Below are 24,989 nucleotides of genomic sequence, written 5' to 3'. Positions count from 1 at the left end.
TTTGAAATAACTATATCATTTGGACATATAATTACATCTTTGGACAAAATTTTTTACAGATTATTAATTTATTTGCTCACATTTATTTTTTAAATCGTACAAGTTACAATTATTTATCATCCGTTGTTTAGTTTTGACATCATGTTATTATTCTGGTACACGGTGTATTTTAGTTGGTACACACTACAAAAAGACCTTTTCAAATTTGTTGCATAGTTACTTCAATTTAATGCATTGGTTATGTGTTATATTCATAGTAACCTATAAGTTTGTAGTATAACTTTACAATGTATTCATTTATGGTCATGTATGTACTGAATTTTGATTTTTGTTTAGATTACTTTCGGTTGATTTTTGTTTACATATTGTTAATTCAGTTGAACACGTTATTATACATTATGTACACATTTGCATCATAATTTTCGTACATCATAGCATCTTAAATTTTGAACACAATGTGTATTTAATTTTGACAAATTAGTTATTTTGCTGTTATACACAGTGTTAGCATGACTTTGCAACTAATGTAATGTGCTACTCGTGATAACAGTCATTCAGTGAATTAAATTTTGGATCATCCCCAGTTATTCACTCAGATATGCAGTCTTGTAGGATGGTAAGTGAGATATTGCACTTGTATGGATAATCAAGATTTTGGACAAATTTACAGTATCTTATTCAGTACAATACTGAAATCTATCCCGATGAACCTAAAATCACTCCTCAAATACTGGTTGCTCATAATATCCGTATTCAAGATCGTAACAATCTCCCACTTTTGATTCCTAACAATCCTGTGAGCAAGACAAAGTATAGTTCATTCACCGAATTCTTAATGGTCAGTAATTCTCTAAAAAAATTTATTTAAATTTATTATTTAGAATTATTCATACCTTGCTACAAGACTATTGTAGGGCATGCTTTTATGAACACTGAATATTTGATTTAAATAATTTATTACTTGTTTCAATGATTGCCAGACCCCCATTGTGACTTCTGTGGAAAGGTCAAAGAGCAGTACTCCTATACATATAAGCGACGAAGAAGTGCAACTACTTACGATATAAATGGGTAGAAGCTAATTGCATTCCATGAATATGTATGCTAAGATGTCAAATCTTGTGACCCTTTTGGAACTGGATTGGATCAATGTAATACTAAAATGATTGTTTTCTTTTTATATTAGATAGTAGTTTGACAATTGCAATCAATGCAGAATAGTTTTAGACCATTTACATCTCTTTAATTTAGTACAAGAAGTTATATATTAATCGTGGTGTGCCAACCCTGTCTACCGCAAACAAAAAATTCTACATGTACCAACAGTAATGAACTTTGCTCCCAACAAAAAATTCTACATGTCCCACTAGTAGTAAAAACTTCATAACTGATGAACTTTGCTCCTAACAGTAATCCCAAAAGGAGATAATTCTACACAACACAAGTACAAAATTCTACGCAACACAACTATAAATTACTAGATATTTGTCAATCATTTATTACAACTGATTTTTTCGTCGGGGAGGGATATTTAACAACTCAAGGATGGATTTGGCCCATTCGTTATGCTCAGTTGCAACCATTATAGACACATATTGCACTCGATACTTCCACATGTTGTCCTATCCAAACATTGAAATAATCAGCATCATATGTTATACATAAGTCATTATCAAAATACTTGCTTCCAAAAAATTTCTATAAATCAAAATAATATATATACCTCCGTAATGCGTATGCCTAATCTTCCATTTCAGTGCTCCAGAAATTTCATTATGAACACACCACAATCATAACTGAAACACGAGGTATACATTGTCATAAGAACCAGATAATTGGACATACAAGTTTTACCTTACCATCCTAATAATATAACTTAGTATTTAGTTATATTCCAAAATAGAATATAAATAAACTCTTATTTACAGTACATATACCTATTGTGTGGAGACTGTTGAGGCACATCTGCGACTTGCAATATAAATTCCTTGAAATCCACCGACTTATCAAATTGTTTTGCCATTATTAATCTCAAGGTTCGCTTCTACAACATACAAATATAATTTTACTGATTACACTTTCACACTAGTTATATAATTTAAAGCCATGGAACAGATGCATTAAAAATGCAAGTTATAAATAGTATTTAGATTTCACCAGTCGTCGTAAGATGTTAGTCTCTCGAACCCGTGACAAATCAACTCGTGAGTCAAGGAGATGAACAATACCTTGTGCAATATCAAATGAGTATACAAACCCAATTGTGAATCAAATAAGTATATATAAATCGTGGTGTGCCAACCCAATTGCACCAGTTGTAACTTAACCTTAACTATCAATCAATTTTGTGATTTCAAATAAGAGACATTTATGGTCACCTATATTCCATTCATCCCCAATTAACTGAGTATTCCATCACAAAATTTTAACTTTCATGTGAACACAATATGATAATGAGAAAATTGTGTAGGATGAAATTTTCAGGCAAATAAGAATATCTCACAAATAAGAATTTCTCACAATCGATCATGCTTTTAAAAATCATCAGGTAACTATGTTTAGTGCTCAAACACATGGACAATTTTATGGACTATTCAGCATCTTCAGTGGCTGGCCATTCCAAAATTGAATCACTGCAGCATATAAATCACCCCTGTGAGTTACTTATGCAGCTAATTATCACGTGAAATTATTTCCAATTAGAGTAAAATCATAAATTAAGATTGTTGCAATTAGTAAAGGAAAGTATATTTTAATCATTTCAATCAAAGAAAAGCTTAAACAGTTTAAACAATTAGACATCAACAAATCGTAGCTTACCATTGATTGGGTTAGAAAGGACATCAAACAAATAGGCATGCAGGTTTCAACATCATTTTGGGCTACTATGAGAATTCAGGAATGTGGGCAATAGGGTTTTGGGCATCTACTGCATCTGTTTTGGCAGCATTGGTACTCTTCCTCGTAGACATCACAAGATACAGGCATTTCAGCCCCTATGGAAATCCTATTTCCAAGTTTACCCAAGTAATAGTAGCAGCAATAAGGAACTAGAGAGTGGAGGGGCCACAAAGTAATGATGAATTATTTGAAGTTGAAGGAAAGGAAAGTTCTGTAACTAGTTCGAGAAAGATGCTCCACACCCATGGTTTCAAGTAAGTTCTAAAAGCTTTTGATGCCCAATAGAAGCCAATCTAACTACAAGTCTGCTCCTAGCTTTATAGAATTTGTTTGATCAAATCATAAATCAGGATTGCCTTGTGTACCACAGGTTCTTGGATACAGCTGCATTCATTGCTTCAAGAGATTTCAATGAGAAATAGGGATATCATAACTGGTAGCGTCTATGCCCTGTTTCTCAAGTTGAAGAAGTTAAGTGCATACTGAGACTACTGCCAATTTGGCTATGCATTATAATTTATTCAGTGGTATTTACTCAGATGGCATCCATATTTGTTGAGTAAGGTGCAGCCATGAAGACAAAGATATGGAACTTCGAGATCCCTCCTGCGAGCATGTCTAGTTTTGACATTTTGAGCGTGGCAATTGTCATATTTTTCTACAGGAGAGTCCTCGATCCAATAGTAATCAGAATTAAGAAGAGTGATGCTAAAGACCTCACTGAGACTAAAGATTCCAAAGGGCGCACAGAGCTTCAAAGGATGGGGATTGGATTCGCAATAGTAGTAATGGCAATGCTTTCGGCAGGAACTGTGGAGAATTATAGGCAAAAATATGCTAGAATAGATTGCACAAACTGTGAAGGCTCAAGCTCATTGAGCATCATCTGGCAGGTCCCTCAATATGCTTTAATAGGTGCTTCAGAAGTTTTCATGTACGTAGGCCAACTGGAGTTCTTTAACGATCAAGCTCCTGATGGACTTAAAAGCTTTGGCAGTGCACTTTGCATGACCTCGATTTTCCTGAGAAACCATGTTAGCAGTCTTTTCTATTGAGCATGGTCATGAGAATATCTGCCAGAGATGACATGCCTGGTTGGATCCCAATAAACCTTAACAACGGTCATTTAGACAGGTTTTACTTCCTCTTGGCTGGTCTAACCATAATAGATTTGGCAGTCTACATAGCCTGTGCTAAGTGGTACAAGAGTGTCAAGATTCAAGGGAAGTATGTGGAAGACACCGAAAAAGAGGACTGTGGAGTTTGATACCAGTGACAAATATAATGCCTTACAGGCATTCAATGGTAAAATTATCTAAATAAGACTGGGAAATTGTGGTTGCAACAGAAGTTTTGTACAGATTTAAAATAAAACTGTCTGAATTTTATTCCTCCACTAGATTATGAGTTAAGAACTTTTAACAATCACACACTTTTCATGACTCATGTACTGGCCTTAAGTTATGCAAGACCGCATGGTGCGATTGATTTTTTTATGATGCAAATTGCGAATAAAAACAAACTCTACATAGGCGAGGAGAGATGAGAAGTAGATGAACTGCAACTAACTCCAATTTGATTGCAAATACTATTCAGTCAAGACAAATGAAGATGAGATACAAACTTTGCTCTTGCAAAGATTGCAGAAGCACTTCACCAGAGTAAAAATTCAACCTTAACAAAAAAATCACAAGCATAAGAGACCTACCTGTAAAACAGTCAGCGAGAAGCCAATGCTATAACCACCAGTATCATGTGATGCCTCAGGATCAGGGTTTCAATTGGAATCTCCAACTATGGATTTGGGTGTATTCAAGTCAACCTGCTAGGCAGCTTTTGTCTCAAGAAGCTCTCCAACAATAACATGGTTCTCTACAATCATAATGATTTGTTCAGAAAGTAGTGAAGTAATTACAGGCATTAAATTAAAGAAAAGAGAGGTACTCATATCTAACCAAAAATCCTAACAACAGTTTCCACAATGGAATCAATAAGTTCTTTTGCAGAAGCCTGTGCTGTTCCACTAGGAGACATTACAGAGAAATTATTAGTTCTTTTCTCTTGAAACAACGAACCTCCTCAAAAGGGTTATTTGCTTACATTTATTTTTTAAATCGTACAAGTTACAATTATTTATCACCCGTTGTTTAGTTTTGACATCATGTTATTATTCTGGTACACGGTGTATTTTAGTTGGTACACATTATGACAATCTCTTGATTTAATAGCATTTACATGTTGTTGTTTTATGTGTACAAACTGATATATATGTTGTACGCAAACTAACTAAGCTTGCAACCTAAAAAAAAAAAATAAAAAAGATAACTTTTTTACAAACATAATTTCAACACTTTTAACTGCTCAGCTGAGCTACCCAGCTCGAAATAAACAAAGTGTCGCGCCCCATTTTTTATAAGAAAAATAAATAAATAAATGGTTTAAAAAGTGAATTTTTGATTTGAAAAATGATTTTTGATTTACAAAGAAAGTTGGTCTAAATGGGACTCGAAAATGCAACGATTTGACCCAAAATATAGTTCAAAAAGGGTTTTTTGAATGGAAAGTGGAGTCGCCACTTGGTATAGAATTAGGGTGTACCAAGTCACCCCAAAAAAAGTGATTTTTTGGAAAGAAAAGCAAACAAACCCTTTTTAAAGAATTTTTAGGTCTACGTAACCAAAGAAAGGGAGCGGGGGTCACATTTGATAAGGGAGAAGGCAAAGGCAAAGTCTAAGGCACTCCCTTACCCTAGCCAAAGCTAGTTGCGTGACTTAGCCTTTCTTTTCCTAATTCTTCTACCCAAAGTATGTGTTGCATGTTGGATATGACTAATGGATGCGAAAAAAATGCAATCCTAAATCTAAAATGTCTCTTATGAGGATTTTTGGTCCCAATCACAAGAGTTGTGATGGGCAATAAGGAAAATTCTCATAGAGGTCACGGGTAATGCAAATGAAGACCCAAATATGAGTGCAAGTGTGAAAATGTAAGAAGAATGCAAAATAAAATAAAAACAAATGTAAGTGCAAGTGTGTAAATGTAAGAAAAGTGCATGTGCGCAGATGTAAGAAAAGTGCATGTGTGCCAATTGAGAAAATAAAGGTATAATGGTAGTAAATGCATATAAGTGCAACTGGGTGCAATTTGTGAGGTAGAAAATAAATAAGTGATAGGGAAAGAAGAAAAATGTGCGAACATGGCATGTGGATTGAGAAAAATATAAGTAGTGAGAGAATGTGGATAAAGAAAGTGAGGAAGTGATGATAAAAAAATGAGAGTGTATGAACCTAGAGGAATGCATCAAGTCGGGTACGGGAATGACTTCTAACTTCACGATTTTAATTTTCCCTTTGATTAGAAGGAAGAACTAGCGTGCTAAGGCTATTTTGTAGCCACACTCACTCGTTTCCCTTACCGAAAGGGGACTCTCAAGCAAATGTACCCTATAACTAGCATGAGGATGCAAAAACCTAAAATGAAGGGAAAAGGATTGGAGGAGCATATCAAATGCTAGAAAACTATGAAAAATGTATGAAATGTAATGAGACATGCAAGTATGTACTAACGAGAGGGGACGGCCTATTGGGCCTAGCAGTGGACTAGCCCTTTTCTAAAATTCTCTCACAAGCATTGGACTTGCGAGAGCACGAGGGGAAAGACCATGACCAGCGTTGAACTAGCCACGGTGACGCATTCATCCATCACATTCATCTATGACTATAGAAAGCAAGTAGACATGCCAATCACCTATAAACACGTAGCACATAACACTTAGCATGCTCGACTAAATGCAAGAACCTAATAAAGCAAATTAACACGTAGCAACAAAAGCAAGCAATCAAGCTAATGAACCTATTACATTTGCTAACTAAAACAAATGGGGAAGAGGAAAAGTGAATGAAAATGCTCTCCAAGCCCTATCTATTACAAGCCAAAAGGTGTACACATACCCCATAAATAAATAAAAGAATGATTTAATAAAAGCAAAAGTAAATGAAATAAATGAAAGGAATTAAGGAAAAGCAAGGAAAACAAAGTAGACATGCAATTCTCACTTAGCACGTTGGATCACATAGGGGAGAGACAAAAAAGATAAAAGAAGTTATACTTCCCCGTTTGTGATGCTAGTAAAGTGAACAAGACTTAACTTGGGCTAAAGTCATCAGAGAAAGAGATAACTTGGGCTAAAACCATCAAAGCAAGGGATTAATGCACCACTTTAAAGATAAGTAGAATAAAAGGAAAAAAGGAAACTCAGAACACCTTAGAAACTTCAAAAAGGGGTACTAACACACTACCAAATTCTTCCCTAATTGCGACTTAAATGTAGTCAAATGATGCTTAATTTCAAAGGAGGTAGATTATTGACCAACTTCTAAGATAGAAGAACTTCTAAGGACCCAATTGCAAACATTAATCAATCATGCGAGTCCAATTGAAACATTTAAGCACTTCAAAGGTTCCAAAAATAATAAGAGGCCAAATAACGGTTCAAATTGCAATCAATTTAGGACTTAATTGCAAGAGATTGGAATGCAATTGGGCCTTTGTAGCATTACTAGAGACTAAAGGGAGCAAAGTATAATTTTTTGGAATATTTTTCATGCAAGTCATGCAAATCACGAAGGAAAACATGCTTCTGCAACAACAAAAGGACTTCGGCAGCTAAGCTAATTCATCCGCAAGCTTTATCCATGAATCTTTGGCAAACAAAACTTTAAACTAACTCTAATTAAAATATGTCTAAACATCACTTGACAAAGCAGTTCCTAAAAGAATTTCATGCAAGCTTTATGTAACAAAGAGCTCCTGCAAAAGAGAAGCCTGCTGCATTTTCGTTTACAAACAGATTCCAAGCCTGCTGCATTTTCGTTTATAAACCAACTCATCTATCCAAACTCTGAACTTAAGCATCAAAACAAATAATCTCCTCATCCAATAAAACAAAACATTGAATGAAATTATGCAAATTCGTATGGAATTTTCATGCACATTCACGAATGAAACTGCTGCAACATTTATGCAGTTTTTTTTCTTTCTTATCCCAGCTGAGAGGTGTTCATGCGAAGTAGCTTAAGACTGGTTATGTTCGACCCAAACACTCCCAACAGATCCAACAAAGCTAGCCACGAAATGCAGCAAATTAGGTGACCAAGACCCACTTCACGGGTTTATGGCAGGGAGAAAGGAAAAAGACAACGAAACATGAGAAAAAGCGCAACTTTCTTCCATTTCCTGGGTTTCTGCAAAATTTTCTTATTCATGCTTTCATAGCAAATGAGCAAAATCATACTTCCATATATCATAGAAATACACCAAAACAGAAAGCCATCGCCTTCTGCACAAAACAAACTCAGGAAAATCCCAGAAAATCGTCAGAGCATCAGTCATAAATCCACAGGACTTCATCAAAGCATGCGATCTTTTAAGAAACTTTATGTAATTTTCTGCTGCAAGTTTTTGCAGCTCCAACTCACGAAAAAATGCACAAAAATTGATTATCTAACAACTCAAACACACGGACATCACCAACCATCAATCTTAACATTGATCAAACATGATTTGTCTAGCTTTAGCAAATTCAACAGAAAGAATCCAGGTAAGGAAAACAAAATGATAAACTAAAAAAATGGCTTGCGACATCTGGAAAACTCTGCGACTCTTCCATGTTTATTTCATCAGATTCACATATTGTACAAACCATTTCCAAGCTAAAAAGGATCATACAACCATACAACCAAACAATAAACAAAGCATAGCCAGTAGCAACAGGGGGCAAAAATGCGCAGTTTTGCCATGTCTTCAACCTCGACAAACATCAAACGAATCAAGCAAGCATAACAAACCCACTGTGAATCATGAACTTAATCCCAACTTAAATCAAATCTACGAAAAACAAAGATGAAAGGGCTACAAGGGATAGTTAAGCCCTCAGGCAGCAACAAAGTGCAAAACAACAATTAAAGAAAACAGCTTTTAATTATAACAGGTGCGGATATTACCTTAATCGCAAAAATCAGTCAGGGGAAATGACTAAAACAGTTCAGATGGTGCTACTAGGGCTTCAAAGGAACGCAAATGGACAACGATGATGATGGCTTAGCCGTCCTCTTGCAACCCCGAACCAGGTTCTTTCCTTCTTTCGTTGTTTCCTCTCTTCTAACCTTCTTAATCAGCCCAAAACCCGCTTTCGATTTTCCTTCTTTTTTCCTTTCGGTGGTTTTTCTCTCGCACTTATCAGCCGCCACCCAGAAAAAAATCTCTCTTCCTAGCTAAACCCCAGTTTTTCTTACGCCGCTCCTTCCTCTCCTCTTTTTTTTACCCACAGCTTTTTCTTTCCTCTTCTTGATCCGCCCCCTTTGCTCCTTGCGGCCAGCCTTGTTTTTTCAAAACCCTTCATCCGACGCCCCTCTACATCTCACGTTCTTCCCCTTTCATTTCCACCCTCCACCTATCCTCTTCTAGAATTCTCTAGGGCCTGAGGTGTCCTAGACACCTGGCCATTCATCACTTAAATTGCCCTCAAGGGTCCTGCTGCAACTCTTCTTTGCAAGCTGCGGACGAACGCAGCTTGCATGTAAAATTTTTTTTTTTTAAATTTTAATTTTAATTTTTACATTTAAGGCCAACTAAATGAATAACAAATGAATATAAGGGCAAGAGGATAATAGTAATAATAAAAATGCTATAAAAATACTAGGAAATACCCAAAACAAAAATTATGAAATTAATAGATAATAATTATCACTAAAATAAAATAAAATAAAAATAAAATAAAAGTAAAAAAGATAATTATAAATAAAACGGTTCAAAATTTGGTGTCTACAGTTTGCCACTCTTTGTTTGGATTTTGGAAAAACCTGAGACAAAAAAGTAGACACCAAATACTTACCTGTGTTGTATGACCACAAAATGATTCCAACGAACAGGAATTTAAAACGGGACTGACCCGAACAAGAAATTTAAAACGGGACTGACCCGAACAGGAATTTAAAACGGGACTGACCCGAACTTCGGAATTTAAAACGAGACTGACCCGAACAAGAAATTTAAAACGGGACTGACCCGAACAGGAATTTAAAACAGGACTGACCCGAACAAGAAATTTAAAAGGGGACTGACCCGAACAGGAATTTAAAACGGGACTGACCCGAACAAGAAATTTAAAATGAGACTGACCCGAACATGAATTTAAAACGAGACTGACCCGAACAGGAATTTAAAACGGGAATGACCCGAACAGAAATTTAAAACGGGACTTCACTGGGGAGGTTTAAACAATGGATTGAGTTTTTACCTGGGAGTAGTTCAAACTTTTGTACCAAGAGGGAGATTTGATCTCTGTGGCTGAAGCGATAGCTGATGTTGTTTCTTATGATCAAATTTTGCCAATAACATTATTACTTCGTCTTTGCTTATTGGGGAGTTGTTTTTGACATCGATTTAGGTGCGAAAAGGAAAATGGTTGTTTTCGTTTGTAAATGCAATGTTCCTGTAAGAAAAGAAGAAATAATGGACTGGCCACCATCATTTGATCCGATTTGCCTTGAGAATCGTGTAAACATGAGTTTTGTGATGCTTTTGTCTCTGTTCTGCGGCGTCTGCCTTAGTCGAACTTGTAATTTTGAAACCTTTCAATTTCTGAGACTGATAAAGTACGTATTTACCACGTCACCAAATTTATGTAGTAGCTTTGCTGCATTCTACCCACTTTAATAGATGATTGAATCCCCTATCCTTGCATAAACCCTAGGGTTTATCATCCATTCGAATCCAATGGTGAAAGAATGATGCATGAAAATTTGTCATAAAAAAATCAATGATATATGCAAGATGATTTCCTATGTCAGGCAAAGATGAACATGCAAAAGAATGCAGAGAACCACAAGTAGTCGAACGCAAATAATGGAGAGAAACCAAGAGGTTTATAAAGATACATTTTGCAAAAGAATATTTGTAAAGAAAAATACAAATTTGGCCAATGAATATCATATTCAAGACTTTGGATATATTTGCTTTGGAATTCGATACTGGCAGAAGTATCACAAATATGAGGAAAAGTCTAAATGAACCAGGTCACCAGCTGTTCCTTCTCATGCTTGTCTGTTGAGAAAACCTGCCTTGGCGCCCTTTCGGGTTTTCACCAAGGTTGCCCCCACCCTTTTTGTTTTTGTTTTGTCTTTTTCTTTTTTTTCCTTTTTTTTTCTTTTCTTTTCCTTTTCTTTTCCTTTTTTCGAGGCGCCCTTTCGGGTTTTCACCTAAAGAACAATGAAATATCTCGATCATGATCGACTCAGAAATATGAGTTAAAGATTTCTGACATCAGTAAAATGCACTTCCCTTGTGAGATTAGGCGAAGGCATTATGGACATCACTTGCCAATTGATTAACAAATTTCCTAATAGAAATACAACAAGTGACGAAAGCCAAGACTTTGGGCTTTTGAAATGAGGTCAGGTGGGGTGTTTTCAAGAAAGTTGAGGCTTGAAAGCAAATTTTGATGAGAGGGGTGTGAAATAATCTGAAATTGCATCATTTTGAAATTATTTCCAATCTTGAACGAAACCGAGGAAAATTTGCCCCAGTTTGATTGGATTTCTCTCTTTGGATTTTCTTCATTGCATTTTCCTCACTTTTGCATTTTTCTTTAAAAGCTAAATTTGCCCCAATGTGGGGTTCTCTTTTCTTTTTGATCATCTCTCTTTCAAAATAAACTTGCCCCAGTGTGGGGTTTGCAATTCTCAGGGGTTATCAAGCGAAAATTTGTCAATTCTGATGGCTCAAAGGGGACAAGTAGAGATAAAATGTTTTAAGTGTAAAAGAAGATGGCCTGACTTGCATTTTGCCGTTTGTATGAATTTCTAAAGAAAATTTGCATGATCAAATGAAAAACTTCTTGCACATGTCTGAGTTGATGGGTTGAGGGAATGTTCGTCCATCCATTTCTGCCAAAATAAGTGCTCCGCCAGGTAATACCTTTTGGACAATGAATGGCCCTTACCAATTTGGAGCGAATTTGCCTTTGACCTCATCCTGCATTGGCAAAATCCACTTCAGTACTTTGTCACCTTCTTCGAATGCACGCCTATGGACTTTTTTGTTGTAAACCCGGGCCACACGTTTCTGATAGCACTGACCATAACAGATAGCATTGAGTCGCTTTTCATGTATCAAAATCAATTGCTCATGGCGCTGCTACATCCAATCAGCCTCCTCCAATTTAGCTTCCATGAGGATTCGTAGCGAAGGAATTTCAACTTCAGCTGGTAATACAGCTTCCATTCCATACATGAGTGAATATGGCGTTGCCCCAGTCGATGTCCGGATAGAAGTCCGATATGCCATTAATGCATAAGGCAACTTTTCATGCCAATCGCGATGTCTTTCAGTCATTTTACGGATAATCTTCTTCAAATTCTTGTTTGCGGCTTCTACAGCTCCATTCATCTGAGGCCTATAAATGGCAGAGTTGCGGTGTCTGATCTTGAACTGCTCGCATAGTCCATCTACCATGTCATTGTTCAGATTCTTGGCATTGTCTGTAATAAGCGTTTCGGGTACTCCAAAGCGACAGATGATGTGATCTCTCAAGAAATTGACAACTACCTTCTTCGTTACATGTTTGAATGACTCCGCTTCAACCCATTTAGTAAAGTACTCAATTGCCACCAATATAAGTCGATGTCCATTTGAAGCGGGAGGATCAATTGTACCAATTACGTCCATACCCCACATTGAACAGGGCCATGGGGCGATCATACTATGCAATTCAGTGGGTGGAGCGCGTATAACGTCACCGTGCATTTGACATTTTATACATCTCCGGAAAAAATCTATACAATCACGCTTCATAGTAAGCCAGAAGTATCCGGTTCTCATGATTTTCTTTGCTAGCAAATGGCCATTCATGTGAGGTCCACAAACGCCACTATGCACTTTTTTTCATCATATTTTGAGCTTCGTCTTCATCAATGCACTTTAAAAGGTTCAAATCTGAGGTTCGTTTGTACAAAACTTCTCCACTCAAGAAAAATTTTGAAGCCATTCTACGCAGAAAACTCTTGTCCTTTGTACTAGCATGCAGAGGGTAAGACCCAGTTTTGAGAAACTCTTTAATATCATTATACCAAGGAATATTGTCAGAGGACTTGTCTACAACCCAACAGTGGGCAGGCTTGTCTTGAAGTTGAATCTGGATTGGTTCGATCCTTAATTTATCTGGATACTGAATCATAGAAGCTAAGGTGGCCAAAGCATCAGCAAATGCGTTTCGGGCTCGCGGGAGATGTCTGAACTCCAAATTTTGAAATTGCTTGGCCAGAGTGAGCAGACTACAATGGTAGGGCAAAATTTTTGAATCTTTGGTTATCCACTGCTTCAAGGTTTGGTGCACGAGCAAATCTGAATCACTGAAAGCTATCAACTCTTTGATTTCCATTTCTAAAGCCATTTTGAGACAAAAAATGCAGGCTTCATATTCAGCCATGTTGTTTGTGCAAGCAAATTGCAATTTGGCAGCGGCAGGGTAGTGCTTCCCTTCGGGTGAAACGAAAACAGCTCCAATTCCAGTTCCGAGAGAATTCGAAGCTCCATCGAAGAAAAGCCTCCATTCAGAGCTTTGCTCACTTATATCGTCTGTGGCGCCTACAAATAAGACTTTCTCATCAGGGAAATAAGTATGAAGTGGTTGATAATCATCATCCCTTGGATTTTCTGCCAAATGATCAGCTATAGCTTGCCCCTTGACAGCCTTTTGTGAAGTGAAAACAATATCGAACTCTGAGAGAATTATCTGCCATTTAGCCAGACGTCCAGTTAGCATCGGCTTCTCCAAGAGATACTTCAAAGGATCAGATCGAGAAATAAGATAAGTGGTATGGCTCAACAGGTAGTGTCTCAGCTTTTGAGTTGCCCAGGCCAATGCACAACAGCTTTTCTCAATGAATGAATAATTGGCCTCATACTGCGTGAACTTCTTGCTTAGATAGTAAATGGTTTGCTCCTTCCTTCCGGAGTCATCATGCTGCCCGAGGACACAACCAACTGCTTCTTCAAGCACAGATAGGTACATGATTAATGGTCGACCCGGCTTGGGTGGCACTAAGACTGGCGGATGTAACAAATAATCCTTGATCTTATCAAAAGTTTGTTGGCATTCTTCACTCCAATACAATGGCACATTCTTTCTCAACAATTTGAACAACGGCTCGCATGTGGCAGTTAGCTGGGCAATGAATCTCCCAATAAAATTGATCTTTCCTAAAAAACTTTTCACGTCCTTCTGAGTTTTCGGCACTGGCATATCTCGAATTGCTTTGATTTTTACTGGATCTATCTCTATGCCTCTTTTACTAACAATGAAGCCCAACAATTTACCAGTTGGTGCCCCAAAGGCGCACTTTGCAGGATTTAGTTTCAAATTGTACTTTCGCAACCTTTCGAACAGCTTTTTCAAATCAACCAAATGGTTCTCTGCTCTTTTAGACTTGATTATGATGTCATCCACGTTGACCTCCATCTCCCGGTGAATCATATCATGAAACAGGGTGGTCATGGTCCTTTGATAAGTAGCTCCGGAATTCTTTAAACCAAATGGCATCACTCGGTAGCAAAATGTGCCCCAAGGGGTGATAAAAGCAGTCTTCTCCCTATCCTCTTCTGCCATCAAAATCTGGTGGTATCCAGCGAAACAATCACAAAAAGATTCAATCTCATGTCCAGTGGTATTGTGCAGGAGAATGTGAATATTTGGCAGAGGAAAATCATCTTTAGGACTGGCCTTATTGAGGTCTCTATAATCTACACAAACTCGCACCTCTCCATTCTTTTTTGGAACAGGGACTGGATTCGAAAGCCAAATAGGGTAATGGGAAACAATGATAATGTTGGTTTTGAGCTGTTTTTCAATTTGCTCTTTTATTTTGAGGCTCATATCTGGTTTGAATTTTCGGGGTTTTTGCTTTACGGGTGAAAAAGTAGGGTCTGTGAGCAACTTATGCACTACCACATCAGTTGAAATACCAGTCATATCATCATAGGACCATGCAAATACATCCTGGAACACAGTCAAAAATTCAAGCATCTCCTTTTTCTGCCTCTCATTCAAATGAATACTAATTTGCACCTCCTTAACTTCATTTTTAGTGCCAATATTAACCTTTTCTGTTTTTCCAGGTTCGATTTCGGTTTCTCCTCATATTGTTCAAAGTCCTTTGCAAAAGAATCGAATACCTCCTCATTATCACTCTCGCTTTGGAGCTCGGATTCCCAGACCTCCAAGTCGTGAGTGATATAGAGATTGTCATTATTGAATTCCAGAATAGTGATATCCAAAGGGTCGAATAGTTTTATTTTTGGCCATCTGAAAGAATTAACGAATGTGGGATAATAAGCAAACAAACATACAACAAACAAATGAACAAGCAATATAACAGAAATATAAACCAACGAACAAACAAAACAACATGACAAGAACAACTTGTGTATTTTCATAAAACCTTTGATTGAAAGCGAAAACAAAAAGAAAGCAAGTGGAAATGAAATGAAAATTTAACAATATTTACATGTGCAATATTTTAGTCAAAGGTAAAGATGCTTTCATTAGCTATTTACAGATGCAGAAGTATTTTCATGAATTCGCATGAATGACAAACCCCTTTAGGTTTACCGAAACTCCTTCTGAATGGGCAGGAACTCGGCTGTCCAATTGGAAATTGATCCTTCAGGGATGTTGGAAAACTCGGCCTCTGGGAAACTGTCTTCAAATGTTGCCCCAACGAACAATTGGGTCAAACTAGTTTCGATTTCGTCAACTGGGTTAATCTCTGACGTGATCACCTCGATTGGTCGTGGAAAAGTATAATGTAATGGTGGAATATCAAAGGCCTTTTGCCTGCCTTCTTTCTCTACTCCCTTGCATTCCTTCATTTTTTTGATGTTTTTAGCGGTTGGTCGGAAACCCAAACCGAATGAATCCTTTTTCTCCACAATTTTTACTGGTTTCAGAATTCCTTGTAGATCACGTCCCAGCCCTTTGTCAAACTCATATCCTCCGCGGATCATTTCCTTAGCCATCATGACACTGGCCTTTGACAGAGCTCGTTCCTCTTTTGTTATCCAACTTACGGAGACGATATCAGCTGTGCTATGAGGGGTCACTGTGGCGTTTCGGCTACCATCTTCTTTGGACCCAGAATTAGCAATCACGAGGCAATCTTCCTCGGCAAATATAGTTATCAATTTGTCATTTACTATGAATTTCAACAATTGATGCAATGAAGAAGGCACAGCTCCGGACTTATGAATCCACGGCCTTCCAAGCAAAACATTGTAAACACTAGGAAAGTGCATAACTTGGCAGGCTATTTGAAACTGTGCGGGCCCCATCTCGACTACTAAATCCACTTCTCCTATAGGTTCTCTTTGTGCTCCATCAAAACCTCTAACTATGGTCCCTGAAGGCCTCAGGTTAATATCTTGCAACCCTAGCTTTTTCAAGGTACTCCAAGGACAGATATTAAGCGCAGATTCATTGTCAATCAACATCTTTGGCAACATTTTTCCGTTGCACCTCACAGCTATGTACAGAGCCTTGTTATGTCCAATGCCTTCTGCCGGTAATTCATCATCAGAGAAAGTGATTTGTTTTGTAAATAACACACTCCCAACTATATGTGAGAAATTAGCAACTGAAATGTCCTTAGGGATTTGAGCTTTAGTCAACACTTCGAGCAACGCATCCCTATGCATATCCGAAGAAAAGAGCAGATCCAACATGGATATTTGGGCGGGCGACTTGCTTAGCTTCTCGACTACATTATATTCGCTTCTTTGGAGCCTTTTAAGAAAATTCAAGACTTCCTTCTCAGTAATTGTTGGTTTAGCGGGCAGCTCAGGTTTATTTGTTTGAATCGGAACGGTAGCTCCAAACGGACTTGCAATCCTCCCTGATCTAGTGACCACTGACACCTCTTCTTTGGCAACTGACTTTTCTCCAATTTGTATGATAGGTTTATCGTAGTTCCATGGCACTCGCTGCAAACTTAGAACAGGCTCCTGCTCTGGGAATTCGATGACCACTGGCTCCAAAGTCTCGCTCTCAGCTAGAGTAAGATCCAAAATAAAAGACCTTTTATCCTCCTCAAATGACACATCTATTACAAATGGTTGGTCTGTGACCCCAAACACCTCAACTTCTCTTGCCAATTTTTGGACTTGCTCCTCATACTCTGCGTCGTCCAGAATGACCCCAATGATATTAGTATGTTCCGGCAAGGGGTTCCTATTTATATTCGGCCCTTGTGCCTCCCTTTTCCTGATTACAATCTCTCCGGCTTCAATCATATCTTGAATTCTATGCTTAAGAGCCTTGCAATCAACAGTTGAATGTCCGGGTGCCCCTGAATGATAAGCATAGACGGCTTGTGGGTTATACCTAGCGAATATGCCATATGGATAGGTCGGAGGGGGTGCCATACCAATTTTTTCGGCGGCCTTCAACTGGTCATACAATTGGTCTAGAGGCCTGCCTAAATCGATAAATGTACGGCTACGGGCTTGGTTGTAAGGTTCAGGAGGTTGAGGATGGCTATAAACAGGTCTATTTGGGGGAGAAAATCTTGGGTTATATGGAGGGCGAGGTCGGTTTTGGGGTGGATTTGGTTGAGAAATTTGAAAAGGGGCTAAAGGTGGGTTAGGATAGCTTGGGCGAGATCGAGGGTGATGGATATTGGTAGTATATACATGGTGCGGGTTTGAATAATAAGGGTAATGTGGTTGGTAGGTTGGATTGTGTTGGTATCGGGGTTTGGGTGAAGGGTTCTGGTTCCAGATAAAAGTTGCATCCTCCTCTTTCTTTTTAAACTGCGGCTTCTTTCCACTGCTCCCTTACCCTTGCAAAGTTTCTACTTGTGATTTTAGGGCAGAGACGTTAACAATTTTCCCGACTCTCACAAAATCATCATACTCTTCGAGTTTATTCACAATCGCAGCAAATGAACACTCGGTCATACATAAGATTTCTTCGAAGTATGGAGGATCATGCGCCTTTATGAAAGTGCGAATAATTTCATCTTCGGTCATCGGAGGCTCAACCTTGGCAGCTATCTTCCTCTATCTTTTGGCGTATGTCTTATGATCCTCAGATGGTCGCCTCTTGGTGCCTTCCAAAGTAGTTCTGGTCGGTGCTAGCTCGCAGTTATATTCGTATTGTCTGATGAAGGCGTTGGACAGATCAAGCCAAGTCTTCATCTCCTCTGGCTTTAAGTTTGAATACCAATTGAGGGCGTCTCCTTCTAGACTCTCTGGAAATAACCTTAATGGCAAGTTTTCGTCATCCACCGGTCTGCCCAACTTGTTGGCAAACAAACGCAAGTGTGTCTTAGGGTTGCCTGTACCATCATATTTATTGAATTTCGGGGTCTTGAACCCCGCGGGCAGCTGTACATTTGGAAATAGGTACAGATCATTGTAGTCTAACACCCCTTGTTTGCTTAAACCTTGGCTTTTCCTGATGAACTCATCGAAACGATCCAACCGCTTAAGTAACTTCATATCAACTGGGGCAGACGACTCTCCCATTTCTGGCTTGGTTTGAACAGTGTGCTCTGGCACAACAGGCTCTGCGGTAGTCTGATAAAAAGCTTGTGGATCCAGAGGCATGTTTGTACCACCTTGAGGCTGAAATCCTTGCTCATAGGGAGGATAGAACGGAGGATTTTGAGTATAAGTATACTGCGGGTTGAAAACTCCTTCAAAAGTGGTTTGAATTGGAGGAATGACAAATGGTTCGGATTCCGGTTGTTTGACGGGCGCAGACTCGGGCTGCACTCCGCTACTAATGAGCTCGTCGATCAACTTCTTTTGGGCGGCCATCTCAGATGCCATTTCCCCAAATTTGGTGAGTAATTCAGCCAACTGAACCCCGGGACTTGTGGCTTCCGGCTGGGTAGTTGCAACAGTTCTATCAGACGATTCTGGCTGAGTACTCATGTCTACACGATTCCTTTGGGCTTTACTTCGGGATCGCATAATAATGGAGCTTTTTCGAGAAGCTATTTTGAAACTTTACCTGAGGATGCAAAAGACATCTTTAGATAAACCAATCGTTACTAGATTTCTGCAACTGATTCAAAGGAGAAAAAGAAAAAGACATGAGTTAGTGATTATTCAAACAATTCAGATGCATGTCCTATGGGGGGGACCCTTTTTGTGCCAAGGGTAGGCCTAGCATGATGCAAGCCTTCGGGGTAAAATCTCATTTCCAAACCTGTAAGTGAATTTAGAACTTTGAAATGGAAAGCTTCTCATAAAATGTGGAAGAGTTCAATCTTTCTTTACAACCTCGTCAATGGTCTTAGTAACCATGTTTACAAAATCCCTATGTCTCAAGAGACTTGTACTTTGTGATTCTCTAGATCTCCCTAAACTGAGCTTACGAGCTCCTTCCCTAATTCTATCAAGGGCGTCTATGACTTTCTCTAGTTTCTCATTCTTCTTCTTCTCCCTCCTCAACTGCACTTGGGTATCTTCTAAAACTTTGTTGGCCATTATAAGTTGGGTTTGAGATTCCTCTAATTCTTTCCTTAGCTTCTCCATTTGTTTTTCGGGATTGGCTGATGCTGATTGTTGCCTTGCCCTATCATGTTCCACCCTTTATTTGATCCATTCATTGTACCCAAGCATAACTGCAGGTGCTACCTTGTTTACCAATTCCAAGTGCAAATTCTCAAGACCTTGCAAATTTTCCCAAGTCTCTAATACCATGCTTCGACTCTCGGTCACCGTACTCAATCTGAGATCTTCAACCCCTTGTACCATAGGAATGCTTTGCGGGTATCCAAACTGTCTCATAACCCTTTGTGGAATATAGGCGACTAAACCATTAACTCCAACTAGAGGGATGAAGTCATGTTGAGTGGTCCTAAAAGTTGGGTGCCTAACCTTGGTCCAATCTAGAACCCACTGCACCTTTTCTGGTGTCAAATTGTTGAACTCCTCAATAAACTGGCTTGACGACATCACGCGGTAGTAGTGGCTGACTCTTTCGATGTGAACCAATCCAATTCTCAACTGAGAGACAAGAACCCAAAGGGTTAAGTGATCTCTTCGCCAAATGTTCCATGATCCACATTTGAAGTATCAAATTTGAAGCATAGAAGAAACCCCCTTTCCTTTGACAATTGGTAAGGGCTGAGAAGATGTCCGCTATGACAACGAGTATCAAAGTTGGTGTTGTTCCACGAATTCCTAAAAAAAGACTTTGAATCATGTTGATTGTTGCAAATGTCACCTTTCCATGCCTTTGAGGGAATATCAATAAGTTGATCAAAACCAAACCAAAAGCTTGCACACGCTTCTCTTCCCATTGCCCCCTTGTTATAAAGAAATCGATCTGATGGCGCTCAAAGGACTCCTTTTCCCCAAACCGGTCATATAAAAATCTCGGTGGACAAGATCTAGCGTCGGGGTGTTGGTCTAAGCTATTGTTCCTCAATCCCAAAAATCTGCAAAACTGCTATCTCGTTCCCCCGCTCGGGTATATCATAGGACTGACTTTTCCCGATAGTTGCAACAATCCCTCTAACTCTTTTAGGGTTAGGGTGAGTTCGCACATTCCAAACCGAAAAACTAAGGCATCCGGATCCCAATAATTGATCAATGCTTGGATAGTAGACACGTTGGGTATTATGTCGACAAGGCTTGGTAGATGCCCCACATATTGGAATAGCCCCCCAATCTCATAAGATAGGTTATTCTTCCATTGAATCAGCTCTCGGGGGACTTGGTTGAGCATTCGACACTGCGTCATTTGGATGGGGAATTCACTTAGATACTGTTACCTTGGGATTTTACCCTTTAGGTTATTTTGCAAAAAGGGTAAACGTGCAGATCCCAAAAATAGGGTTAAATACCCATGGGATTATAGGGTTGGCTTATCCCTAACATGAAATTGCCTAAATGGCGTTCCTTCTAAGGTTTAATGCATGATGCCATTTATTAAAGCGATATAAATATGTGACAAATATGGCCTAAAGGACATAAATAATGCATCGGGGGGAAAAGGTCTAAAATGAAATGTACTTATTGAAAATTAAGTGTAATGACTGAAATTTAAACATGTGAGTTATCTAGTGGGTAAGTCACTAAAAGAGTGCCAAAGAGGCCTCTTATTGCTAAAGCACATGAATGCAGGCCAAGAAAACAAAGAAATGGTTAGTGCAATTGATAGTACACATAACATATTGGAAACAATTAAGAAAAGAAATACAATAAAAGCAAGTAAAAGGGGTGGAACCCCTTCCCTCGTGCCTAATGTGCTTAAAAGGGTGAGGCTGACTCTAACCTAGGAAAACTCTAACATGGATGCATGAGGCTGGGGTTTACTAATGCAACTAAACTCGATAAGGTTTAAAAAGGTCCCTAAACCTTCAGACCTAAGGGAATGGGTCATCAATCCCAAGACCCTCGGTCGGTGGCTCGAGCGATCCCCTAGGTACTGCTATGGGCGCAGAACACACCATCCACATACCTAGAGAAACCATTCCTAGTCCTACAAGGCGGTGTGGGAAAGAGCCCACGAAAATAAAATAAAATCGGATAACAGTAAATAAACATGCACGTATGAAGTGTTCCCTATTTTGAGGGAAGGGGTTGAGAACCAATGCGAGGTTCAAAAGGTGACACCCCCCCCAAATGCAATGCAAAGTGCGAGATAAAACAAGTACAACATACATCCAAACAACCAATCATACATACGTGAGTGAGGGAGTAGTTTGATACGCGCTCGAGGCAAAAGTCCTAAAATGGAAAATGCAACCCTAATATCCAAATGCTATGCATAAAAAGGGTAGAAAAAAGGAAAATAATAGCTAAATCAAATGCTTGGACCCACTTAGGAAATCTCCAGTAGAGTCACCAACTGTCGCGCCCCATTTTTTATAAGAAAAATAAATAAATAAATGGTTTAAAAAGTGAATTTTTGATTTGAAAAATGATTTTTGATTTACAAAGAAAGTGGGTCTAAATGGGACTCGAAAATGCGACGATTTGACCCAAAATATAGTTCAAAAAAGATTTTTTGAATGAAAAGTGGAGTCGCCACTTGGTATAGAGTTAGGGTGTACCAAGTCACCCCAAAAAAAGTGATTTTTGGAAAGAAAAGCAAACAAACCCTTTTTAAAGAATTTTTAGATCTACGTAACCAAAGAAAGGGAGCGGGGGTCACATTTGAGAAGGGAGAAGGCAAAGGCAAAGCCTAAGGCACTCCCTTACCCTAGCCAAAGCTAGTTGCGTGACTTAGCCCTTCTTTTCCTAATTCTTCTACCCAAAGTATGTGTTGCATGTCGGATATGACTAATGGATGCGAAAAAAAATGCAATCCTAAATCTAAAATGTCTCTTATGAGGATTTTTTGTCCCAATCACATGAGTTGTGATAGCCAATAAGGAAAATTCTCATAGAGGTCACGGGTAATGCAAATGAAGACCCAAATATGAGTGCAAGTGTGAAAATGTAAGAAGAATGCAAAATAAAATAAAAACAAATGTAAGTGCAAGTGTGCAAATGTAAGAAAAGTGCATGTGCGCAGATGTAAGAAAAGTGCATGTGTGCCAATTGAGAAAATAAAGGTATAATGGTAGTAAATGCATATAAGTGCAACTGGGTGCAATTTGTGAGGTAGAAAATAAATAAGTGATAGGGAAAGAAGAAAAATGTGCGAACATGGCATGTGGATTGAGAAAAATATAAGTAGTGAGAGAATGTGGATAAAGAAAGTGAGGAAGTGATGATAAAAAAATGAGAGTGTATGAACCTAGAGGAATGCATCAAGTCGGGTACGGGAATGACTTCTAACTTCACGATTTTAATTTTCCCTTTGATTAGAAGGAAGAACTAGCGTGCTAAGGCTATTTTGTAGCCACACTCACTCGTTTCCCTTACCGAAAGGGGACTCTCAAGCAAATGTACCCTATAACTAGCATGAGGATGCAAAAACCTAAAATGAAGGGAAAAGGATTGGAGGAGCATATCAAATGCTAGAAAACTATGAAAAATGTATGAAATGTAATGAGACATGCAAGTATGTACTAACGAGAGGGGACGGCCTATTGGGCCTAGCAGTGGACTAGCCCTTTTCTAAAATTCTCTCACAAGCATTGGACTTGCGAGAGCACGAGGGGAAAGACCATGACCAGCGTTGAACTAGCCACGGTGACGCATTCATCCATCACATTCATCTATGACTATAGAAAGCAAGTAGACATGCCAATCACCTATAAACACGTAGCACATAACACTTAGCATGCTCGACTAAATGCAAGAACCTAATAAAGCAAATTAACACGTAGCAACAAAAGCAAGCAATCAAGCTAATGAACCTATTACATTTGCTAACTAAAACAAATGGGGAAGAGGAAAAGTGAATGAAAATGCTCTCCAAGCCCTATCTATTACAAGCCAAAAGGTGTACACATACCCCATAAATAAATAAAAGAATGATTTAATAAAAGCAAAAGTAAATGAAATAAATGAAAGGAATTAAGGAAAAGCAAGGAAAACAAAGTAGACATGCAATTCTCACTTAGCACGTTGGATCACATAGGGGAGAGACAAAAAAGATAAAAGAAGTTATACTTCCCCGTTTGTGATGCTAGTAAAGTGAACAAGACTTAACTTGGGCTAAAGTCATCAGAGAAAGAGATAACTTGGGCTAAAACCATCAAAGCAAGGGATTAATGCACCACTTTAAAGATAAGTAGAATAAAAGGAAAAAAGGAAACTCAGAACACCTTAGAAACTTCAAAAAGGGGTACTAACACACTACCAAATTCTTCCCTAATTGCGACTTAAATGTAGTCAAATGATGCTTAATTTCAAAGGAGGTAGATTATTGACCAACTTCTAAGATAGAAGAACTTCTAAGGACCCAATTGCAAACATTAATCAATCATGCGAGTCCAATTGAAACATTTAAGCACTTCAAAGGTTCCAAAAATAATAAGAGGCCAAATAACGGTTCAAATTGCAATCAATTTAGGACTTAATTGCAAGAGATTGGAATGCAATTGGGCCTTTGTAGCATTACTAGAGACTAAAGGGAGCAAAGTATAATTTTTTGGAATATTTTTCATGCAAGTCATGCAAATCACGAAGGAAAACATGCTTCTGCAACAACAAAAGGACTTCGGCAGCTAAGCTAATTCATCCGCAAGCTTTATCCATGAATCTTTGGCAAACAAAACTTTAAACTAACTCTAATTAAAATATGTCTAAACATCACTTGACAAAGCAGTTCCTAAAAGAATTTCATGCAAGCTTTATGTAACAAAGAGCTCCTGCAAAAGAGAAGCCTGCTGCATTTTCGTTTACAAACAGATTCCAAGCCTGCTGCATTTTCGTTTATAAACCAACTCATCTATCCAAACTCTGAACTTAAGCATCAAAACAAATAATCTCCTCATCCAATAAAACAAAACATTGAATGAAATTATGCAAATTCGTATGGAATTTTCATGCACATTCACGAATGAAACTGCTGCAACATTTATGCAGTTTTTTTTCTTTCTTATCCCAGCTGAGAGGTGTTCATGCGAAGTAGCTTAAGACTGGTTATGTTCGACCCAAACACTCCCAACAGATCCAACAAAGCTAGCCACGAAATGCAGCAAATTAGGTGACCAAGACCCACTTCACGGGTTTATGGCAGGGAGAAAGGAAAAAGACAACGAAACATGAGAAAAAACGCAACTTTCTTCCATTTTCTGGGTTTCTGCAAAATTTTCTTATTCATGCTTTCATAGCAAATGAGCAAAATCATACTTCCATATATCATAGAAATACACCAAAACAGAAAGCCATCGCCTTCTGCACAAAACAAACTCAGGAAAATCCCAGAAAATCGTCAAAGCATCAGTCATAAATCCACAGGACTCCATCAAAGCATGCGATCTTTTAAGAAACTTTATGTAATTTTCTGCTGCAAGTTTTTGCAGCTCCAACTCACGAAAAAATGCACAAAAATTGATTATCTAACAACTCAAACGCACGGACATCACCAACCATCAATCTTAACATTGATCAAACATGAT

The 24,989-nt window shown here is 38.4% G+C and overlaps 1 protein-coding gene and 1 pseudogene across 1 annotated transcript; one reads left to right on the top strand and one right to left on the bottom strand.

Moving 5' to 3' along the window:
• The first annotated feature begins 638 nt into the window (after positions 1–638).
• Positions 639–4,168, top strand: LOC113759680 (annotated as a pseudogene).
• An 8,661-nt stretch (positions 4,169–12,829) lies between these two features.
• LOC113759679 lies at positions 12,830–17,376 on the bottom strand. The gene is made up of 2 exons (XM_027302254.1): positions 16,027–17,376; positions 12,830–13,126 (listed from the first exon to the last, which is right to left on the bottom strand). The coding sequence occupies exons 1-2, from the start codon at positions 17,374–17,376 to the stop codon at positions 12,830–12,832; spliced, it is 1,647 nt and encodes a 548-aa protein (XP_027158055.1).
• Between the last annotated feature and the right edge of the window lie 7,613 nt (positions 17,377–24,989).

Source organism: Coffea eugenioides, chromosome 2 (genome assembly GCF_003713205.1).
Source record: "Coffea eugenioides isolate CCC68of chromosome 2, Ceug_1.0, whole genome shotgun sequence".
NCBI lineage: Eukaryota > Viridiplantae > Streptophyta > Magnoliopsida > Gentianales > Rubiaceae > Coffea > Coffea eugenioides.
The sequence above is the reverse complement of the archived record's forward strand: the minus strand, read 5'-3'. Positions and strand labels throughout refer to the sequence as shown.

Bases quoted from the DNA above. Each gene is read 5' to 3' on its own strand.
- LOC113759679 (XM_027302254.1), bottom strand. From the start codon at position 17,376: ATGGCACCCCCTCCGACCTATCCATATGGCATATTCGCTAGGTATAAC. The intron at 13,127-16,026 runs GTAAGTTGGATA...TCTATGATTCAG, and splicing joins GCACAGCTGATATCGTCTCC to TATCCAGATAAATTAAGGAT.